The sequence below is a fragment of the Prunus persica genome, chromosome G1 (genome assembly GCF_000346465.2).
Source record: "Prunus persica cultivar Lovell chromosome G1, Prunus_persica_NCBIv2, whole genome shotgun sequence".
NCBI lineage: Eukaryota > Viridiplantae > Streptophyta > Magnoliopsida > Rosales > Rosaceae > Prunus > Prunus persica.
Genome location: NC_034009.1, coordinates 38298188 through 38320232, shown reverse-complemented (window position 1 = coordinate 38320232; position 22045 = coordinate 38298188). Strand labels below are relative to the sequence as shown.

At 37.4% G+C, this 22045-nt stretch overlaps 4 protein-coding genes and 1 pseudogene across 7 annotated transcripts; 2 read left to right on the top strand and 3 right to left on the bottom strand.

Moving 5' to 3' along the window:
• On the top strand, positions 2276-3281 carry LOC109948981 (aminopeptidase M1-like). The gene is made up of 2 exons (XM_020563120.1): positions 2276-2549; positions 2942-3281. Exons 1-2 carry the CDS (start codon positions 2349-2351, stop codon positions 3137-3139), a joined length of 399 nt encoding a protein of 132 aa, XP_020418709.1. The 5' UTR covers positions 2276-2348; the 3' UTR covers positions 3140-3281.
• LOC18791624 lies at positions 3309-6012 on the top strand (annotated as a pseudogene).
• LOC18789661 (U-box domain-containing protein 52) lies at positions 7460-11397 on the bottom strand. The gene is made up of 10 exons (XM_020554876.1): positions 11179-11397; positions 10949-11049; positions 10641-10762; positions 10235-10440; positions 10085-10142; positions 9659-9968; positions 9268-9369; positions 8765-9193; positions 7821-8576; positions 7460-7700 (listed from the first exon to the last, which is right to left on the bottom strand). Exons 1-10 carry the CDS (start codon positions 11378-11380, stop codon positions 7662-7664), a joined length of 2325 nt encoding a protein of 774 aa, XP_020410465.1. The 5' UTR covers positions 11381-11397; the 3' UTR covers positions 7460-7661.
• Positions 12302-15191, bottom strand: LOC18789022 (probable nucleoredoxin 3). Of its 2 annotated transcripts, XM_020556063.1 has the most exons (4): positions 14794-15191; positions 13849-13971; positions 13103-13582; positions 12302-13020 (listed from the first exon to the last, which is right to left on the bottom strand). In XM_020556063.1, the coding sequence occupies exons 2-4, from the start codon at positions 13924-13926 to the stop codon at positions 12439-12441; spliced, it is 1140 nt and encodes a 379-aa protein (XP_020411652.1). In that variant the 5' UTR covers positions 13927-13971; positions 14794-15191; the 3' UTR covers positions 12302-12438. The 2 variants fall into 2 exon arrangements, with proteins under 2 accessions (XP_020411652.1, XP_007223217.1); XM_007223155.2 differs by lacking the exon at positions 14794-15191 and having other exon boundaries at positions 13849-14739.
• On the bottom strand, positions 15499-18676 carry LOC18790591 (ribonuclease H2 subunit B). Of its 3 annotated transcripts, XM_007222469.2 has the most exons (10): positions 18495-18669; positions 18348-18407; positions 18130-18231; positions 17959-18035; positions 17743-17866; positions 17211-17275; positions 16738-16807; positions 16358-16430; positions 16132-16210; positions 15499-15893 (listed from the first exon to the last, which is right to left on the bottom strand). In XM_007222469.2, the coding sequence occupies exons 1-10, from the start codon at positions 18541-18543 to the stop codon at positions 15768-15770; spliced, it is 825 nt and encodes a 274-aa protein (XP_007222531.1). In that variant the 5' UTR covers positions 18544-18669; the 3' UTR covers positions 15499-15767. The 3 variants fall into 3 exon arrangements, 1 of the variants encoding a protein (XP_007222531.1); XR_002269955.1 differs by lacking the exon at positions 15499-15893 and having other exon boundaries at positions 16192-16210; positions 16727-16807; positions 18495-18676; XR_002269956.1 differs by lacking the exons at positions 15499-15893; positions 16738-16807 and having other exon boundaries at positions 16193-16210; positions 18495-18675.

Here is a 22045-nt window from a genome sequence, read left to right as displayed (position 1 = left end):
TCCAGCCAAATGTAACCTAAGATTAAGTGGGGGAGCAAGTGTGAAGTCTAAAAGATGTGTTTTTCTTTAATAAAATACGAAAACGAAAGTTACAAAGCAAAATCTTTAGGGCAAGGAAGCCCAAAAAGGTCAAATTAGAGAAATACAATTGAGAGGACAAACCATGCTCCCAACAAACAACAGAAGCCAAGAGGGCATGGCCGACATAAAGCATATAATATAGTACTACAAAGAAAAATACTTGAAATCAAAGGCAGGTGGGCGGAGCAGTCGTGGGTGGGCGAGGAGGTTGCAGAGAGAGTTAGGAGGCGACGGCTCAGAGGAGAGAGAGGCAGTGGGGTTTTCTTTAAAATCAGGAAAAAAAAAAAAAAAAAAAGGACCGCTTAGCGCCTTTAAAAAAAAAAAAAATTTTAGGTATAGCCGTAGCAAAAATTTCTAGAAAAAAATTAATTATTATTGAGATATATATATATATATTTAAAGAGTATAGCCGGGCGGCTATAGTTCTCACATATATTCGAAATTTTTAATAGTATAGCCGCGTGGCTATACTCTTTGGGGTCGTTTGGTACACAGGCTTGGCTTGGACTGGCTTGGACTAAATTTAGTACCACGTTTGTTTCATTTAATTCTAGTCTTAGATGGGATTGCTAATACCGGGCCCACCAAAAACACCTCCTTAAGAGGGGACTACTAATCCCATGAAGAAAGGGAGGATTAGCTAGTCCTATGTTTACCAATGTATGAGATGCATATATTATATTGTAATACTAATAACATATATTACTATTATTATTATTATTACATACACATATACTATAATGTACATATATACATGTATATACACATATACAAGTATATATATATACACATATATACATATATAATATATATAAATACATATAGATATATACACATATATTATTATTATTATAATATACTCATATACACATACATATTAATATTATAATAATAGCATACATGTATACATGTATATATGTAACATATATTATATTATATATTAAGGTACATATATACACGTATATACATGTATATATATAAACACATATATACATATATAATATATAAATACATATAGATATATACACGTATATTATTATTATAATATTCCCATATACATATGCATATTAATATTATAATAATAGCATACATGTATATATGTAATATATATTATTATAATACATATATATAAGTATATATATATGTGTATATATTATACCCATGTATGTATTATAATATACATATGCACACGTATATAGACATATACATTATATATTTATACTATATGTATATATATTATAATATACATATATACACGTATATACATGTATATTATTATTATAACATACCCATATATATTATCTAATATAATATACATATGTATATGTATATGTATTATACCCATGTATATATTATAATATATAGATACACCTATATACACATATATTATATACATGTATATACGTATATATATGTATGTTATAATATATAATATATATACATATATTATACATATATTATATATACATATATATTTTATAATATATATAATATATATGTATATATACATACATATATAATATACATATATACACGTATATACATGTATATTATTATTATTATTATAACATACCCATATATATATATTATATTATAATATACATACATATATATAAATATATGTATATGTATTATACCCATGTATATTATAATATACATATATACATCTATATACACTTATATATATATATATGTATGTACGTTTATATTATTTAAAATATATAATATTATTATAATATACTTATATACATATATATATTTTTGAAAAAATAAAAAAATTATAGTCCTAGTCCAAGCATACACCAAACGCAGGATAAGTGTTATCTAACTTAGACCAAGCCAAGCCAAGCCAAACCAGTCCCTAAACATAGTCCATGCCAAGACAGTCCTGTGTACCAAACGAGCCCTTTATGTTCGAAATCTTAATAATATAGCCAGGCGGCTGTACGCTTTAAATATATACGAATATTGAAATATATTTATATATATTTTAAAGAGTATAGCCGTGCGGCTATACGTTTACTCCTTAAATATATTCGGATATTTTAATAGTATAGCCGCGGGGCTATACTATTTGAATATTTAAGTCGGTGTCACTCTCACCTTGCACTCGAACCAATTGTCATATGTTTCATTCCAACTGAGACAAGCCGTTCCATACATTTGACAAACGTGGACAACTCCTCCAAAGTCAACAATTTGTCGCCAATTTTCAACATGGAGATGGAGAGAGCAGTTCAACTTCGAAGTCCTCGGCACTTGTTCACATGGTGGAGATGGAGCAGTTCAAAGACCACCCTCGCCTGCCGAAACGGTACGACATAACGCTCAAACCGGACCTCAACTCCTGCAGTTTCGGCGGCTCCGTCGCTGTCCACCTCGACATCGTCTGCGATACCCTGTTCATCGTCCTCGACGCCGCCGACCTCTCCGTCGATGCCGCTTCCGTGTCTTTCGCTTCCTCCAAGGTACCACTGACTGATCCCTGCTGCCAGGCCATGCATGATGCATTTGCTTGCTTGCTTCGGACAATTGGACAATTGTACTCAAGAAAGAAAAAGGAAAGTAATGAAATGATTGATAACAGAACAGAAGAAGAAGAGTATTTCAGAGATATCAGAAACAGAGAAAGAGAAATGGAGAGGACTAAAGGATTTCTGAGTTTTGATTATTAACTGACTTTTACAAAGCATAGCCCACTCTTATATGTAAACAGATTACAGAGGAGCTTAACTGACTAACCACATAGCTTAGCTGTCTAACTAATACACGTGCTAGGTACCAGACTTGTAACAAACTTACTGACTTGCTAACCATAGTTAACATAATAACTATAGTTAACAATGATTTCTGAGAGCAGGTACTTTTCAAGCCTTGGAAAGTTGAGACATTTGAAGAAGATGGGATTTTGGTTCTGGAGTTTGGGGAGACGCTGCCGATTGGTTCGGGAGTTTTGGGTATTGGGTTTGAAGGAATTTTGAATGACAAGATGAAGGGATTCTACAGAGGTGTGTTCTTTGAATTCTGGGTTCCTTACAACTTACACAGTCAATATTAATTACACTTCAATGGCTAAACTTTGGTTCGTTCATTATGTGATGGTGAGAAGAAAAATATGGCAGTTACGCAGTTTGCGCCGGTTGATGCCAGGCGGTGCTTTCCCTGCTGGGATGAACCTGCTTGGAAGGTTGCTCTGTCTAACAAACTCAGTTCAATTAAATATTGATTTGTATTTGAATCTTGTGATTTTGTTGAAAGCGATTCTGGATGCTTCACATTGTTCTAATTGCATCTTTGAGTCTCCTCGGAAGAAAGAGATACGTTGTTTATAATGGTAATTTACTATAGATGAGAAATCAATCTTCCGGTTGTGGTTAAATTGTTGTTGAATTTCTAGAGTTTGAATTGATCCCGTTTATCCTTATCGGAACTTTGATTGATTGGCAGGCTACATTCAAGATTAGACTGGATGATGTTCCATCTGAATTAATAGCTCTTTCCAACATGCCTATTGTAGAAGAAAAAGTGGATGGACATCTGAAGACAGTTTCATTTCAAGAATTACCAATCGTGTCTACATATTTGGCGGCCGTTGTTGTTGGGTTGTTTGATTTTGTTGAAGATCATACATCTGATGGTAAACTCATACACATTGTCCTTTGTTCTGTGTGTATGCTTGTACAACCTTTCTTCATGGTGTCACATTTCATCTCACCACAGGGGTCAAAGTTCGGGTATATTGTCAAGTTGGTAAGGCAAACTAAGGGAAGTTTGCTTTGGACGTTGCTGTCAAGACTCTTGAATTTTACAAAGAGTATGTTTTTGGATCACAAAACTACAAAAAAATTACTAAGCATTCATATTCAAATTCTAAATTACACTTTATGCATGTTGTGGATTATTAGTTTCTCTAGTTTTTTTTTTCCCCTTCCCTGCTAATTCTGCATTATTATATTTGGCATTCAAAATGGAATCATTGACGAAATGTGACAGTTACTTTGCTGTGCCATACTCTTTGCCCAAATTGGATATGGTTGCAATCCCTGATTTTCCTGGCGCCATGGAGAATTAGGGTTTAGTTACATACCAAGAAACCGCTTTGCTCAATGACGAACAGCACTCTGCAGCTGCGATCAAGCAATGGGTAACATACACATCTTGAATGTAACTCTAGCTTTCAGAATTTAGCTTGGTTCATATGATATGTAGCTGTTGTTTTTTAACCATAAAGAATTGTTTTTCATTTGGCTTTTTTGACAGGTTGCAACTGCCGTGGCACATGAATTGGCACACCAGTGGTTTGGCAATCTTGTAACGATGGAATGGTAGACACTTTTATGGCTGAACGAGGGATTTGCAACATGGGTAACACTTCATTTCATTTGTTGTACTTGTTATTTTATATGCTTTTGGACTTAAGTAAGTATTTTAACACCATTAGGTGAGCTATTTAGCTACTGATAGCTTGTTCCCAGAGTCGAAAATGTGGGCAAAGTTTCTTGATGAAATTACTGGGGGTCTCAAGCTGGATGGGCTTGAAGGATCTCACCCCATTGAGGTACTTCTATGCGGAATCAGTCTTTCATGGGTTTTATTTTAGTTCTGTTGTCCAAACTTTTGCTGTTTTGCGGCATCGAACCTGGATAACTTGCATGACAGGCTTCACATAGTACTATTCACCACTATACTTTTCAAGGCATCATTTATTGAAGGGCATTAGTTTATATGTGTTTATGGTATATTATGTTTTAATCTTTCTTCTTTTTGGCCAGGTGGTGATCAATCATGCTGCTGAGGTTGTTGAAATATTTGATGCAATAAGTTATAGAAAAGGAGGTTCTGTTATCCGGATGCTACAAAACTATCTTGGTGCTGAATGCTTCCAGGTTAGTCCTTTGGTTTGTTAGCATGTATCCTTGAAGATTGAAGCAACTATCTTATTTTAAAAAAAATTACATTTACGTCATGGAAATTTCCAAAAAATCGAGGCTTCTGGGCATGCAGGATTTTTAGAGGATAGAGATCTTGAGGAGATTGTTGGACTGTGATGTGAAATACTGAACTAGCTCAATAGCTAGTCTTTTGGTCCAATTGTGCGGGATTTAATCAGTTAATGAAATAGGGTAACCATGAATTTTGAGTTTGGGCTGATCTTGACCCTTAAATGGTTAGCATGGTCCAGACTGAGCTATGGTCTTATTTGTGTATGCCTCAAGTTATACAGTTAATGAAATAGGGTAACCATTTATTAATATAAGAGGAAGATCATTCTGTTCCTTTGCGAATGATTATATTACATAGGTGATTGTAGAGAACACCAATACATGAATTCCTTTAGTATTAAGCTCTAGAAATCAACCTTGAATCATGATAACAGACCAGAATTAGGACCAAGACAGTCACTTGCTTCATACATAGAAAAGTTAGAGAGTTAATTCCATTTCTCCTGAAAGTTACAGAGTTAATTGCATGTATATATATATATATATATATATATATCTCTCTCTCTGTCTTTGAGGCCTTTTGTTCTAATGCCTTTTCCATTTCCTTCTCTTCTTGTGCCCTCATTGTCCTTTCGTGGTTACCTTCCTCTGCAGTTGGCTTCATTTGAGAAGGTTAATGAAGTAGATGAGTTCTTCAAATCCCACCCCAACCCGTTGATAACAAGGACCTTGAAGCAGAGCATTGAACAGGTACAGATCAATGCCAAAAGGGTTCAGAGTGAGAAACTTCTTGCCGATGTTGTGAACACAGGAAATACTAGGCTCCATGTTTAGCTTGTTCTGTTATGAAAGGCCAAATGGGTTCAGAGTATTCATTTTCTCATCCATGCAATTTGATAAAAGGCCAACGTTGAACACAATGTGACAAAGATATCAGGATGATTTATAAGTGGCAATCTAATTTCCAACTAAGCTATCTTTTATGGAATGAATACGATTTGTCGACGTCGAAAGCAAATGGGCAACATTATATTAGATCATACTACCAAATTGTTAAGTACTACAAAGGCCCTCCATGAAAAAGGGAACCATTTTCAAATGTTTTTAACTGAAACTGTTCGTATTGATGAGAAATTTTTCGGTGTGCCCTAAATAGTAATATATGGGCCAAGATATTTAACCGGAAACATATAACCTAATTGTGGAATGAGCTGTTGAGTGAATCATCTGGAAATTAAGCCTAGCTGGTTAATCCTCAGCAGACAAGGTTTAAGGTTGTTAATTTTGACAATGGTGACAAGGTTTAGAGGAGCTAGGGATTTTGGCGAGGTGCTGGTGGTGCCGGCTGGGAGTTTACTGGTGGTTGGCTTCTAGGAGTTCTTGGATCGAATGGATTTGGTGCGTTCTAGGATCGTCGGTATTGGGTTCGATTTTTGGCGGATAGGGTTGTTGGTAGCGATCTCTGTTCCATCTCTCTGGGTTTTGTTGTGGTGGGGATATGGGATCCGAGTAGTGATAGAGCCTTTACTATTGTTGAGCAATATTTCGCCGAGTTTGCTAAAAAGGTGACAAAGGCCAACCTCGAGGGGTCTTCCAATTCTCCCTAATGTGTTTGTTAAAACGTTTGTGGGCTTGGCATCCGATAAACGTTCTTATTATGATGCTCTTATGTTGGAAGTTCGTCAGGCTAAGAGGCCATTCTTGATCCCCTATGCCCTATCGGGTAGGGCCTAGATTAAGATTCATGGAGTTGGTATTGGTACTTCTGCTAGCTATGTTGTGATGCTCACTACATGTTGTTCTGTACATCGAATTATGCGTGCATAGGAGTTTTTCTTTGACAGTATTACATTGTGGCGGGTTGTTCTTTGCGGCGCTTGGAGTTGTGCTTTGGTATTGGTACTTCTGCTGGCTATGTTCTAACGCTCACAACACGTTGTTCTATACATTGAAATATGCGTGCATAGGAGTTTTTCTTTGACAGTATTAAGTTGTAGTGAGTTGTTCTTTGCGGGGCTTGGAGTTGTGCTTTGTTTCGTCTATATTCTTTCGGGTTCTTTGTAGCGGTCCAAAGTGGCCTATGTCGAACTTTCTTGTTAGTCCATGAAAATGTGGAACTCTTTCCTACCCTAGAGTTTGTCCCATGTGGTTTTCCTATGAAGATTTTAACGAGACCATTGTATTCGTGCCGGTCTTTGTATGCTTTCTTGGCTTATGAATGAAATCCTTTTCTTAAAATAAATAAATAAAGGTTTAGAGGAGCCAAGATGACATGTTTTGGTCAGAGAGGGAAAGAGTTTCGCTAAGGATCTTTGGTTGCTTCGACCAAAACATCGTACTTGTATTACTTGTACTTGCAAACCCTAAACCCTAAAACATCGTACTTGTATTACTTTGCAAACAAAAGAGAGTAAGAAAGTGATAATTCAGAAGTGATTGACTAATCTAAAATACCAAAAGACCAAAAAAGTCAGATACACATGCTGAGAAATTTCATGAGCTCATCAATTTATCTACAAAACTTGTACATTTTTTCTTTTTCGGTCTGCTTACTTACAAAGTTACATTCCCTTAAACATGTTCTCTTAAATAGTCTACATATTTGTGATGTTAGAGAGTGGTTGATATGTGTTCCTCCTAGCTCGCGGCAGAATGTGACTCTGGTTCACCCCCCTCCTGCAAAAAACAAACAAAAAAACAAAGAACACCATTTTGAGCATTTGAAGCTTTTAGGGTTGGTTTTGGGTTTGCTGTAAATGAATAAAAAAAATCGAATTTGTTGGCCATATAACTTACTAGCTGCATCGAAACTTGGCTGTGCTGAGATGAAGGGCTATCACCAGCCATTAGTGTATGGTGCATTGTGTCTTCAGCAATCCCTCTCAATCTGTTGAGTTCCGGCAGGATAACCTTGCCAAGGTCTGGTCTGTCTTTTCGCCTTAACTCTGAACACTGGAGAGCAAGTTTGGCAAACTTCATGGCTTCTTTAACTGGCCAATCTGGCACAGATGGATCCAGCATGTCCTCGAAAGTCCCCTTCTCGATAGCCCTTTCGACATGATGAGTCAATCCCATTGCTGGCTTAGCTGTGATCATTTGTAGAAACATTATCCCAAGTGAGTAAACATCAGACTTCACACCAAGCATGCCTGTTTGCTGATACTCAGGATCTATGTAGCAGAATGTGCCAGCTGTGGATGTCATTCGATATTGTGTCACATTGTCAGCAACAGCTGGGGGCACAAGCCTGGCCAACCCAACATCACTGATCTTGCTCACAAAGTTCCTGTCAATCAAGATGTTGCCAGGTTTTAAGTCACGGTGCACAAGTGGCTCTGGTTTAGCCTGGTGGAGGAAAAGCAAGCCTGTGCCAATTTCAGCTGCAATCCTAAACCTAAGTTGCCAAGAGAGAGGTGGAGAGTTTCCTCTACGAAGGAGACAATCTTCCAAGCTCCCATTAGCCATGTACTCGTAAACTAGGCATCCATACTCAGGACAGGCTCCCAGGAGGAGAACCATGTTCGGATGCCGTATAGAGCTCAGTACTTCAACCTGTTCATGGTCATTAGCAAGTCAACAAAAGAAACAACAATGTTCCACAGCTGAACAAGGTATAGAAATATGTTTTATCATTAAATATTGGTGCATATGTGGGGAAAATCTCTCTTGTTTAGACAGTCTGGCAAGCCAAGATCCTTTCGAACGAATAGTCCAAATTCATATCCTGGTAACATAAGTACCTCTTGGTTAAACTGTGATCTTCCTTGAGCAGCATCAGGGCGTAGAACTTTAATTGCAACAGGTGTATGGTCTAGATAACACCTATATACAGGACCATAACCCCCTTCTCCAATCTTCCGAGATTCTGTGAAGAACTCTGTGGCAGCCTCAATCTCATCAATTGTGTACTTCCTATACCTGACATCCGAATGTTGCAGAGCATTAAGTGCCTTTCTCTTCTCTTCTGATTCTTTGAGTGCTTTCATTTCTGCATTGATTCTTTTTTGTGCTTCCAGTTCTGCAATCCTCTTAGCTGCTTCAGCTGCCTCAATGGCTGCTCTGGACTTAGCTCTCTCCCTTTCAACAATAGCCATTGCAGCTTCCTCAGCTAGATGCGCCTCTTCCAATCTTCTTTCTTCTTCTAATTTCCAGCGCTGGAGTTCTACTGCCTGTAGAATAGATATCTTATAAGAGCTTCCTGTGAAAATCATCAGAGGTGCAATGCTGATAAGATTTATGGTACCTTTTGCTTCGCCGTGAGTGCCTCTTTACAGGCAGTGCTATACATTTCCATAGTTTGCTTGAGCTCCAGCTTTAGCCTCCTCATTTCAGCCTCCACATCTTCCTGTAATTTTGAGTAACACAACCATCTCTATTGTAACAAAAAATTTGGATGCCACTGAGTAATGGGACCTAACACCTACAATCTGTAAATGCAAGTGAAACTTCTCCATACAAAAACTAGTTATAGGATGATGGTCAGGAGCCTCATTGGTCCAATCACACATAAATCAATATATTTCAAGTTTTGACACACCTCACCTAAACTTAAGTATATTCAAGCATAAATAATGTATGAGAAAGAAGTACATATTTGTCAAATTAAATGACTAGATAAAAAGTCATATGCTTACCATCGGCTGTGATGCAGAGGATAATCGATCACTATCCTGAGAGACAGAAGAGAATGTAGGTGGAGAGGAGCTGACATCCACAGATCTCCGTCCAAAGTACTGCATAGACTCAAAGCTGTGGTTCAAGTCTATTTCTGTGCTGCTTGACATTCGTGGCGGGGTGATTCTTCCTGAATCTAGGTTGTCATAGAATGCAGGGAATATACGGTCAATGCTTGGCCTTCCAGAGCTAACATAAGATATGTCTGTGTCTGGCATAGGGAGATCTGCATAGGACTTCCCATTTGGCCCTTTCCTAGTGAATGGAGACCTGCTTTCCATAATGACTATATGTTAGTTCTCACAATAATGTAGGTAATACCAGCTTTATGTTTTATAACACCTTCTTGTCTATCTTCATTGAAAGGGAAACTGAGTGCCACTGACCTGAAGTTTTCCATTTCATCATGGGATTTACGGTGTGGTTCTGGTGGCTTTTCATGTCCTGGTAGAGGATCCAACAATTAAGTTTTACTGAGAAATGTTAGAGCAAAAAGTTAGTGAGGCAGTATTATGCTTAAGGTGCAAGAAACTAACCTTTCATGCCAGACGGAGGGAAGACATAAGGCTCTGACTTTGCGCTTGGGGTATGGCTACGAACTGGGGCTCGTATGGGTGAGATGGATGGGGCAGGACGTGAGGCAGACCTCCTTGATTGAAGTTTTCCCTTGGACACAACATATACATTACAAAAATCTGGTGCCCCCTTTGATACGTTTCCTGGAACATCTGAGATTTTGAATCTACAAAAGGTTTTTGAAGATAAGAAAATGTTCTGTGGACTTTCAAGGCCCTTTTATCACATATCCCATTCAACAGGCATGCAACCATCATAACATCCTATAGAATTGTAGAGCCTTCTTTCCAGAATTTGATATTGGTTTTTTCTTTTTTTTCTTTTTTTAACTAAGGCTTCAGCAGCCGAGTTAAAAAAAGTATATACCTGAGAAAGCCAGTTTTTGCTGAGGCACCAACAACCAAATGCTCGATTGCAGATTGAGTAACGTACTCGTTCAATGCTTTTGCTATATCAGAGTCTTCTAATACAATGTCTTTGCATTGTATCTGATTTCAAAAATAAAAATAAAAATGAGTGAAGTCAAAAAACAAAAAAAACAAAAAAAAGGAAAAAGCCAATGCTCAAAAAGCCTCAACTAATATGGAGGCGCAGATTAAGATCAATAATGCTGGTAGGATTTTGTGTTGCTTACTAACTGAAAAGACAAGCGAACATAATTTCATCACACTCACATTTTTACGTGTACAGTAAACACGAAAAGGAAGGAACAATTCCTTGGTTTGGGGATCAGGGTCTTTGCATACCAAATGTTGGTCCCAATTTGGGTTACTTCCTGCACCCAAAAAGTATGTTGTTATTTTCTGGTGTGCAGAAATTATGGAACAGAAGAAGAAGAAGAAGAAGAAAAGCATGAAGGAAAAAAATAAATAAATATATATATATGCACAGAGATAATGCATACTTGGGGTGGAAAGAGAAGGTGATTGGGAAAACACAGGAGGTTTGATCTTGACATGGATGAGAAGGACTGTTTGGCCTTGTTTGACAAGACTGTCTATACACCATTTGAGTGCACTCTGGCTGTTTTTGTCCTTGTCTATGGCCAGTGCCACAATCCCATTCCCTCCTTCCTTCTTGTCAACATGATTATTAGGCAGCCACATTTCTCTCTCTCTCTCTCTCTCTCTCTTTTCTGTTCCTGTGTTGTTTCTTTTTACTCAAACAAAACCAGAACAAGAACAAAAATCTAATGGCAACTATATATCAATCAAGCCTTAAGATCACAAAATTAATAAAGCGTCGTTTTCACTTTGTCTGAATTCCTTTGTCTCTCTTCTGCAGCAGGGTCCAAAGAGAGAGACAAAGAAGGATTGTGTTCCAGGTATTTGTGCTGTTGTTTGACCTTAATGTTTCTTATTTTGTTGTTGTTTTCAGCTAGCAGAAACAAGAAATCACTTTTGGCAATGACCAACTAATTTTGATTGTTTTCACTGGTTAATCCATAAATAGCTCTGTCCAGATTGGGTTATTAATATGAAAGGACCCTCCATCATTAGCGGATTCTTTTTTTGTGTCTGGCCTCTCCCTAAAGCTAATGACTATATATTGTCTCTCTCAGTCAACCCCTCCTGTCCTTCAAATTCTCACAATCTCAGCACTCAGCACAGGGACAAGATTTGAGAAAGTCTTGAGAGCTTACTCATATTTGGAAAATGTCAAAATAGTTATGTTTATCATTCTTAAAAACAAATTGTAATCTTTTTTTATAGGAACGATATTGGGAGGGGGGAATCGAACCTACTTGGGGTGCAGAGGTAAATGATATTAACCACTTGAGCTACAAACAAATTGTAATCTACCGTCACTCACCAATCTGTTCATCCCACCCATCTACTCTTCCGCTCCACAAAAATTTCTTTATCCCTTAAACTCATATTATTCCCAAATTATTGCAACCCACCACCCCCCTTCAACCCTAATTTTTCTTCTTATTTTCTAATTTCAGTAATTTTATAAAAGGGTCCAATTGCATTTTCCTTTTTTTTCCTAAAAATTAAAATGAGGGGTTGGTTGCAATGGGTGCATTTTCATCCAGTAACAGTTTTACTAAATCTTTGCTGATAAGGATATCTTATCAACATTTTACAACAACTTCAGCATAGCCAAATTTCAATATTCAATTACTTACACTCACACCTCTCACAATTCAATAAACTTTTTCTTAAAATGACTTTTCTACACAAGTCGGATGAAGATCATAATCACACACACCACAAGAGAATGCCCAGAACCTCCCCTGCTTCTTGCAATAATCACATACATATGCTTTGGCCATGTCCAACTTCAGCAAATGGTCATGCTTTATATCCTTCACTTGAGGAGGCAACGCCTCTCCTTCTTTTCTCAAAGCTGCCTCCAGCTCTTTGATCCTGAATTCTGTAAATGGGAAGGCCTTGGCACCATACAAGGAGATCATGGCCTTCCCATTTGTGCTAATAGCCTTCCCATCTGGTCCAATCAGAACCAAAGCCGGAATCACTTTAATGTCGAAAATTCTGCAAAGGTCTTGTCTTGTTTTATCTTGGTATGGGATGGCAAGCCATGGCATGCAGCTTATGTTGAGCTCGAACTCTTTGAGGTCTCGGTCTGTGGAGACTAGAATGATTTCGAGGTCTTGATCACTGGAGGCCATGAGCTCGTTGTATGCTTCTATAAGTTTGGAAGTGAAGGCGCGGCAAGGAGGGCTCCAATGTGCACCAAAGTAAAGGCCTATGGTCTTACCAATAAGTTTGGACACTGATACCTGTAGATGAGCAATCATATATGTCAGTGACAAAGTAAGCCACAAAAAATTTAAGAATTGAAAGTAGTAGTAAAAAAACTACCTCTCTACCATCACTAGACATGACATAGTTTCGTCCTTGATGAGCCAAAAGCTCTTCTAGTTTTCCCCCTTCGCGCTTCGCTTCATCAGCAGCCTTTAGTTCTTCTCTTCTGTTCTTAGTGAATGGAAATGCCTCAGCTCCATAGTCTTCAATCAGTCCAACCAAGTCTTCCTCAACTGATATTCCATCTGAACTTAATGAAATGAGTGATGGGATGCGATCGACGTGGTACAGGTCACTCAATCGTTTATGCAGGTTTGCATCAAATGGGATTGTCAGCCATGGCATGCACTTGAAGTGTTCATTAAATTTTTCCTCATCGCGGTCGAAGGAGACGAAGATAATCTCAAACTCTTTACCTTCCATTTTAAGCACATCATAAAGCCTCACCAGCTGAGGGGTAAGAGCCTTGCAAGGCCTACACCAATTTGCTGAGAAGAAGAGGCACACTGTCTTCCCATTACATGATGACAAGGGGACCTAACCTCATAATCAAAAAACAAGATTACGCTTTACTTATCATAACAGCGATTAGAAATTCACCTCTGAAATTGAAGAGACATCCTTTTCTAGCCAAAAATTGGGGTTTCTATAGACCACTTAAAACTCATGCTCCCATATTTTCAGGTGGTTGGGGCACCAGAACATTCCATGAAACTAAAATCTTTTGAAACTCAGCAACCAAAGAAAAACAAAAATATTGATTGAAACGAGAGGAGGAAGAAGGAGAAGCTTTTGAAGACTACCTTTCTGTCACCAGATAGAAGGAACTCAACTCCTTGAGATTCGAGGATGGTTGCTATATTGCTGCTAGGCACTGCCATCAGAACTACAAGCAAAGTATGGCCTCCACCCCTCTTTTATATTTCCTAAAACACAATGATCAACAAGGAAACAGAAAGAAAGAGTGACATTCACAAAAGTAGCTAGACTTGCTGCAAAAGAATATTTGATTTGTATTATGCATGCAATCAAAGCTACAAACTTTGGGAGGTGTAGATGCTTCATATATATATTCTTCTACAAGGGAAATCTAAAACATTTTCAACAATTGTATCAATTCGCAGTCGATTATTCTCCCAAAATATTCCATAAAATAAAGGAAAAGATATGAGGATGCCTTTTTAAACCGTCTATATACGCACATGTTAATGTCAACCTTGGCTTTGCAGCCATGACGCTACCTTGTTGGCAATATTATCATTCTCTCTTTTATAATCCTCCATTTGTTTAAGTTTGATTTGTTTGGCAACTCATTTGGGCATGTAGACAAAGTAAGGAATCATCCAATAAGAATCACGGCATGCTCTTTATTCCAACACAAAGTTGACTAACTGGATGTGATCAATATGTGATTTCCCTTTTAGACAAATCAGAAAACTTATTAGTTATTAGTTACAATTGCTTCTTCACACCATAAACTTAGTATTGTCACAAGAGCTATGCTGACAGTCATCCACGCACGTGTAGGCTTGTGTTCACCATTGATGTGCGTGTGTGACAGCCACCTATACATGCACATGTAGACGACTGACTTTAGCATTTTCGATGGTCATACTTTAAACATGTAATAGCAATTACGTTGATAATCATGGATTGTTAATGAGCAAAAACAAAAGATTATGGAATTCCTAATAATAACACAAACTCCTCAGAAAGTTGAAATCGATCCGAGTATAGCAGAGGAGTACCTGAGACTTCAGTTCAGGATTGGATAATCTTCTTGAGAGAGAGAGACAGAGGGAGATTATATATATTCCCTATTTCTGGCTAGAACCCTTTGCTTGCTCGTGCATGAGAATGGTCACAAAAGAATATTTAAGCAAATGGACACAACCCACAGGCAGAGAGTTGGAAAAGGATCACAAATTCCAAAGAATAAAAAGAGAATACAAGCGCAGGGAACAAACTCAAAGGAAGGATTGATGGATAAAAGGTATATCCCACTTTGCAGATATTAGATTCTCACTTTTAGCCCTCTTCCCATGTTCTTACACAAGAGTGGAATATTTTATTTTAAAAAAATATAAAATTTGACTGAGGATTAAAAAAATTATTTTAAAAAATGATATAAGTCACATTCTAGCATATTTGATAAAATAAATAAATAAAATTATAGTCCTCGTCCATTTGAATCGGAATAGATAAGGTAGGCGGATATCAAGGCCTGATTCGACCAACGGCATGACAATTACACGGAACTCATCAAAAGGAAATGGAACCTCTTGCGGGCCAGACGGGTACGATTGATATTGCAGGTTGTATGTAGAACTGTGCGGGCGAGTCTCGGTCATTGATATAAGTAAAAATCCAAATCACATCAAAGATTGGAAATCGCCCACTTGCGCATGGACGACTGCTTTAGCATTACACATGCAACAAATTAACAAAATTCCTTATTATACATCATCTTATGCCAAAATCAGACGTTACCATTGAATATAGCTTAGTTCTTACAGTTTACAGTGAGAACATTAATCTTGAAATAACCAGTCACTAATCACTACAACACAAATCAATGATACAGTCGATGGATTACAAGGCAGCAGTACAGTGGTCAATGCTGATGGACTAAACTGGCTAATCAAAATCGTTTAGATTGGCATTTCGAATCATGATGGAGGAACTTCATGATTTACACAAAAATGTGTCATTTTGAAATGGTTCATTTTTTCCTTCTTGAAGAAGCTCTAGTAAACATTTCTCTGATGTTATGTGATTCTGTCTCCACTTTGGGCTTCTTAGCTTGCCTTCCAGCTCTGGTAGTCTTATTGTCACTCTTACTCTTTTCCTGACAGATTACAACACGTGTACAAAAAGACCCATCAGAATGAACCAAAATTTTCTGGTCATGAGATATGGAAAGCATCTATCAACTCCAAGTATTTAGTTTTGAAACACTAAGGAAAACATTTGTGTGCGGGCATATTTAGTTCCCGGGAAATAGTCCAGGCTCCACAACTGCACCAAACAGTTTTTCATTTATTCCAATTTATAGAGAGAAGTGGCCCTATGTCTGGAAGGCATACCTGTGAGCCATTGCATTCTGTGGCAGTTGGGAGAATTTCGATATCTGACATTTTTCTTGTTGCCTCTGTTAAGTCTATCCTGAAAACACAATCAGTATCCCAGACTTAGTTAATGCATTTCAAAATTGAAACATTCCAAGTTCTAACAATAGATGTTCGCATTAGTTCCCAAATTTCTACGGCATAAGACTTATGACTTGTTATGAACCATTTTTTGAAGCAATACCTCAAACGGTCACTCAAAAGCTTCAGCCAGGGCTCATCCAAGTATTCCCCTAATATTGAAACTGCATCAATTACTGCACCAGTAACAGAGGTGAATTAATGAATGGAAAAACAGACATCCCATGCAAAATGGAACGATTCACATACTTATAAACTAGTTGTTTATGGCATAGCAGGATTTAGGGAGCGCTATAAGTATAATAAATACGTATAAGCTGTTATACAGCCGATAACAGTCTTGACTACATGCCAGTTTTTTACTACCAAAGTAAGCTCACTTCTCTCACTTCAACACTGAACAGATGAAATTCCAATGGACACTAGAGAGAAGGGAGAGAAACAGGAGTCATAAAATAAATGGTTTTCTCACTAAAAGTGTACATCTATCTTTCTCTTCCCTTGCAGCATAATTATTGTCCAAGGTGGATAGTGTCTGTTTTAGCTGACATACCTGCCATCACAGGGCACAAAGATCATAAAAACTTACCCAAAAAAAAACTTGCAGCAATAAGTAGCTAAAATATTGTTCGAAAATTTCCATATGTACATGGATATATTCACATATCTCAACATTAAAAATGGAAGAACCCAGGAAAAAAGACAAAAAGATTGAGAGACAAGCACAATTCAAACTTGCTTGAAACCTATAACTTACCCTCCACCATACTATTACGGGGGAGGAGGTGTCACTAGCCCCAAGGCCATGGATCAGAGAGAAAAATAAAGCAATTAGTGGTCAATCATATGTAGTTATATGGCATGTGAGGTGCGGGGAGCAAATTCTTCAACAAAAAAAAAACACTGCTCAATAATCATCGAACACCAAAATTAAGTGATATCAGATGTGGACAAACCTTATGGTACATCCAAGCTAGAACTTTGGAATCATCAAGCCTGAAAAATTTTGAGGATCCAATTTCTGCAGACAGTAAGAGACGAAACAATATTTACTTGGAAATATAACAAAGTCCAATATAATTGTTGACACTAATATTGTAAAAGTTCAAATTATTTGAATTGGCAACATGAATTAAACAAGCATATTGGAGTTCAGACATACATAGTCTTTTAAGGACCTCAAAAAAGATAATAATTAACCACTAGATACTAGACAAAGCTGTCAATTTCCATTCCAGTAACAGAGATTATGTTTCAGGATTCAAATCTCTCGAACATTAGAAATGTTTCTGAAGTCAACGGTGAAAGTGTATCCAAATCCCTTGATTGTGTGACATTAGTATCGACTAACAATCAACGCCAAATTAGACTTCTCTAGTTTTCTTCACCACCAATGCAAGATGTGAACATGATACAGTACAAGTTAATTGGTTGGTTTGCAAACTTCTACCTAAAATTTGAATTACTAGTGCATAGGTAGTGTGCCACCTTTGATTTCACAAACTACTTGCATAAAATTCTCCGCAATGGACAATAGTTTCTGATATCCGGGATAGCCTTCAACAAAGATTATCTCATCTACAAGCCTGAACTTCCCCGGATCGTCCTCCTTCTGCATTTTTAACAAGGAATGTAGTTACCACTAAGATTAAAAAAAAAAAACAAAAAGTCAAGGAACAGTGGGATTAAGCACCATAAAAGTACCTTCATTCTAGCTTCTTCAAAAATGGGCAACAAAATGAAAACAGGATCAACTGGAGTGGCAGTATATAACCCACCATCTAAATATGGAATTGCAACATAAGTTAGGCAAAAATAAGAATAATCCAGCAAAATTTAAAAAAAAAAATGAAATAAAATGAAGCAGGGTACCACCTTCAGCAACATAGTCACCCAGAAACCAAGAAGTGTAGGATTGCTTGAACCAATTAAGCTCCTGAAGAACTCCATTAACTAAAAGACAGCACATTGAGTTTCCTGTCAAAGAAAGTAAGTGAATAACAGTGAAAGATGTAAGTGAATAACAGTGAAAGATGCCCTAATCTCAAATTCTCATAAATCTCAAGAAATCAAATACATGCATTGAGCAATACCGGACTTGGGATGCCGAAGCGAAAGCAATTGTCCGACGTCGTTTCCAGTTTCAGCAGTATCTGTAGATTTTTCGTTTAGGGTTTAGAGATGGAGAGAATAAAGGATTAACTGAAAATGAGGAACGATAAATCGGAACAGAAATTTACCTGCTGCGATGAGAAGACGGATTTCATCGAAGCCTTCCCACCAAGCCATTGAAATGAAACTTTCGTTCCTTAAACCCTAGCAGACACCAAAGGCGTAGTGAAGCGAAACCAAAACAGAAACTGCGCGTGCAGAGAGATGGAGGGAGGGGATATGATAGGTCCACCGGTGGGTCATTAAACCCGTCGTTTTTTACTTTTTAGGAAATGAAAGTATAAATAATTCTAAAAAAGTGGCCTTGTCGTATGGGGCTCCATATGCCCCACAAACTTATCCAAAGAAAAAGGTCTTCTCAAAAGAAAAAATAAATTCAAATTCAAATTGCTTAACCCGAAAAAAGAAAATAAATATAGAATTGTTTTGTGTTATAAAGAAATGAAGTCCACATAGATAAAGCTATAGGGCATTAGTCAAAAGATGGAGATATAACTAGAGGGTATTAGTCAAAAGATGAGATAATGATGTTGGGAAGAAATTATTATGTCTCTCTTAAAGGCCATTTGCTTTGCCTATAAATAGACATTATATTTGCTTGTAAACATACGAAAGAGAGAAGAGAAAGAGTGAGAGTCAGAGAGAAGAGAAAGAGTGGAGTCTATCTGAGGAGAAATTCTGTCAGTGTAAATACCACAAAGAGAAATATAATTTCACTCCCAATATTACAGTGGTACTTCTCATCCTCTGATTATTCTAGTTTTATAACATTTTGAGGTTTTTCTAGGAATAGTCCGGTGAAAAAATGTCTTAACTTGCAGATCAGTGGAAAAAAGTAGATTGTGAGATAAATTGCTTCTATATATGTAAAATAAATGGGTGTGATTAAATGATTAAGCAAGATTAGAAGAAAGTAGATTGTGAAATAAATTGCTACTATTTTAATTCCACTTTTCCAATACCACCTTCATCAGGAAGTTACATTTTTTTCAAAAACAAAATAAATCAAATTGTGTTGTAAAAGTAGAGTCTGGAGTCCCCAAAATGCCCCTCCCCTAATGTCTATAAATTGGACTTCCCTTAGATAGAAATTACACAATCTGAGATGAATGAGAAATGCAAATAAAGAATTCAACAAGAATTCAGATTTCTATTCCTTTCTCTCTCTCTCAATTTCCTCCTCAATTCTCCAGTTTTATAACACGTTATCAGCACGAATTCTCTTTCAAAAATACCAGCTGAATTATCTGATTTTTCTCTGCTTCTGGTTTCTTCTCTCTGTCTCTTCTTTGTTTTGTGTCTCAGAGGCACAACAACACCAAATGGGTGTTCTTAAGCAATTGATCTCCATCTTCTTCCCCCTTGCGGTTTTGCTAATCACACCCACAACCCTGCAAGATGGCCAAAATGTCATAAAATATATCAAGAAGAGCAGCAAGCCCCCGGTTCATTTGTCCTGGCCTCATGGTCTCCAAATATTTCAGTATTTGAAGTATGTATATTCATGAGAAGGAAGCTGGGTCTGAAGTATGTTAGTGCGTTTTCTCCCTTTGGGAGTTTATGGAGCTTCCTCCTCGGCTACCAATACCGGGATAGATTATTATACCATTATTGAGGACCCCGCTGCTGCCAAAGGGAAGACTCTGCCACAGATCATACTGAGATCCATCATCCAGCAAGGAGCTTCAACAAGGAGAGGATGAAGCAGAACCTTAAAATATTCTATTGGGAATTAGGTGAAGATGAAATGAAGAAGATCAACCAAATTCCCCAGCGCAGGTTGTATGCAGGAGACTTCTTTGTTTACGAGCTTGGACCTTACAAGTCCCTCCACCAACTTTGGGATGGCGACCCCTAGGCCCTATCCTACCCTAGCTACCCAAAACTTCATGATTTTCTCTTCCAGATATGCAGACGCAAATGGAAGCAGCAGATCCACACATCTCAATCAATTTAGCACCACAGAGCAAAAAAAAAAAAAAAAAAAAAAAAAAAAAAAAAAAATGAAGAAGAAAAAAAGGCTGCTTAATTGCTTTTGCTTTACAGGAAGAGGAAAAAAAAAAACCAAAAGAGGGAGGAAGCAACGGGTGGAGCACTCAACTCAAACTCTTTTACGTCACTTCACCCCATCTGTCAACAAAAAGCGCTTTTTGCATTGTGGCCGGCATTATTGGTGCTGGCCAACTTGCTTCAGGCTTAAGTTTTGAAGTTTTCTTTAAAGCCCCATTGATTGTGCCGCTATCGAAATTACGCATGCACACTAAAGAATTGCTAGGCTTTACTGATTGACAGCCACCCACTTGGTCTCTTGGTTTTGGAATCTTAACGTGCACTTCGGTCGGGGTAAATATGACTTCTACTTTATAAAATGATTTAATATAATATCATACTATTTGATCGTGGTGTTGATGAGAACCCACCAATAATTGCGTTTACTTTATCGCAAATTTACTTTTACTTAAAGTATGATGAGGAATCGACCCTCATACTTTATAAATTTACTTTACTGCACATTTAATTTCATGGAGCAGAATTAGTGCCCATACACGCACGTTTAATTTATGAATTTAAATTACCGCACAGTTACATTTATTTAAAAGGGTGGTGCGGGTTTATCGTCCACGCCTTTACTATTATTTAAATGTATGGTGCGGGTTTATCGCCCATACCAGTAATTTATTTACCAGCAATTTATTTTATGGATTAAATGTGTTGTATGATGAGTTTTTACAGTAAGCAGATCAGAACCAGAAGTTCCTTGATCCTCATCATACAATTACATCAGGACTTGAAGATCCTTGATGATGATGTTAATATGAGAGCTGGCAGTCTCTCCGGTACTATATTTGTAAACATGTGATCGGACTTGAGGGTCCTTGATCCCTGACATGTAAATAAGGACCTGGAGTTCCTTAATGATGTAACAGTACCGTATTGTTTCATAATGCCGTACACATGGGTGATAACTGTACTGGCAAATGTACTGTACACATGAATAATGCCGTACACATTGATGATAACTGTACTGGCAAATGTACTGGAACCTGCAGTTCCTTAAACTCATGGATGAGCAATTAAATGAGATGCCAGAAGTTCCTCAAAATATGGACAATTATGTAAGGGCTTGAAGTCCAGAAATATGTACAGAAAATTGTAAAAATGTCCATACCATGAGAATATGTGATTTTGGCCCGAAGTTCAAAATCTAAAGGGATTGAATGTCCATACCATGAGAATATGTGATTTTGGCCCGATTTTGGCCCGAAGTTCAAAATCTAAGGGGATTGAATGTCCATACCATGAGAATATGTGATTTTGGCCAGAAGTTCAAAATCTAACAGTGTTGAGAACCTGAAGTTCCAACAATTAAATGGACAACCCTTGAGGTATTATTGCAAATTGTGGTACGCCACATATCTCTTTGGCATAAGAGAATGATGAATTGAGGCTCCTTACATATTTTGTTATATTTGGGCCGGAAGCTCATGAACCCAAATATATGAGATATTAGCGTGGCTTTTACTCAATTCATATTTCATGTCCATTTTGAAAAGGGCAAATAAATTCTGAGTTTATGTTTAGCCCATGCCAAAAGTTCCGGGCTTCCATACGTTGAAAT

What these genes read in the sequence shown, in the direction of transcription:
- LOC18789661 (XM_020554876.1), bottom strand. Translation starts at nt 11,380, where the DNA reads ATGTGGCTGCCTAATAATCATGTTGACAAGAAGGAAGGAGGGAATGGG. An exon ending in TTTACTGTACACGTAAAAAT is followed by an intron (nt 10,763 to 10,948) that starts GTGAGTGTGATG and finishes TTTTGAAATCAG; the next exon opens with ATACAATGCAAAGACATTGT. An exon ending in GATCACAGTTTAACCAAGAG is followed by an intron (nt 8,577 to 8,764) that starts GTACTTATGTTA and finishes GACCATGAACAG; the next exon opens with GTTGAAGTACTGAGCTCTAT.
- LOC18789022 (XM_020556063.1), bottom strand. Translation starts at nt 13,926, where the DNA reads ATGGCAGTGCCTAGCAGCAATATAGCAACCATCCTCGAATCTCAAGGA. An exon ending in TTCTATCTGGTGACAGAAAG is followed by an intron (nt 13,583 to 13,848) that starts GTAGTCTTCAAA and finishes TTATGAGGTTAG; the next exon opens with GTCCCCTTGTCATCATGTAA. An exon ending in TGTCTAGTGATGGTAGAGAG is followed by an intron (nt 13,021 to 13,102) that starts GTAGTTTTTTTA and finishes GCTCATCTACAG; the next exon opens with GTATCAGTGTCCAAACTTAT.
- LOC109948981 (XM_020563120.1), top strand. Translation starts at nt 2,349, where the DNA reads ATGGTGGAGATGGAGCAGTTCAAAGACCACCCTCGCCTGCCGAAACGG. An exon ending in TGTCTTTCGCTTCCTCCAAG is followed by an intron (nt 2,550 to 2,941) that starts GTACCACTGACT and finishes TTCTGAGAGCAG; the next exon opens with GTACTTTTCAAGCCTTGGAA.
- LOC18790591 (XM_007222469.2), bottom strand. Translation starts at nt 18,543, where the DNA reads ATGGCTTGGTGGGAAGGCTTCGATGAAATCCGTCTTCTCATCGCAGCA. An exon ending in GGGTGACTATGTTGCTGAAG is followed by an intron (nt 18,036 to 18,129) that starts GTGGTACCCTGC and finishes TTCCATATTTAG; the next exon opens with ATGGTGGGTTATATACTGCC. An exon ending in AAGGGAAGAGAAAGATAGAT is followed by an intron (nt 16,431 to 16,737) that starts GTACACTTTTAG and finishes TTACTGGTGCAG; the next exon opens with TAATTGATGCAGTTTCAATA.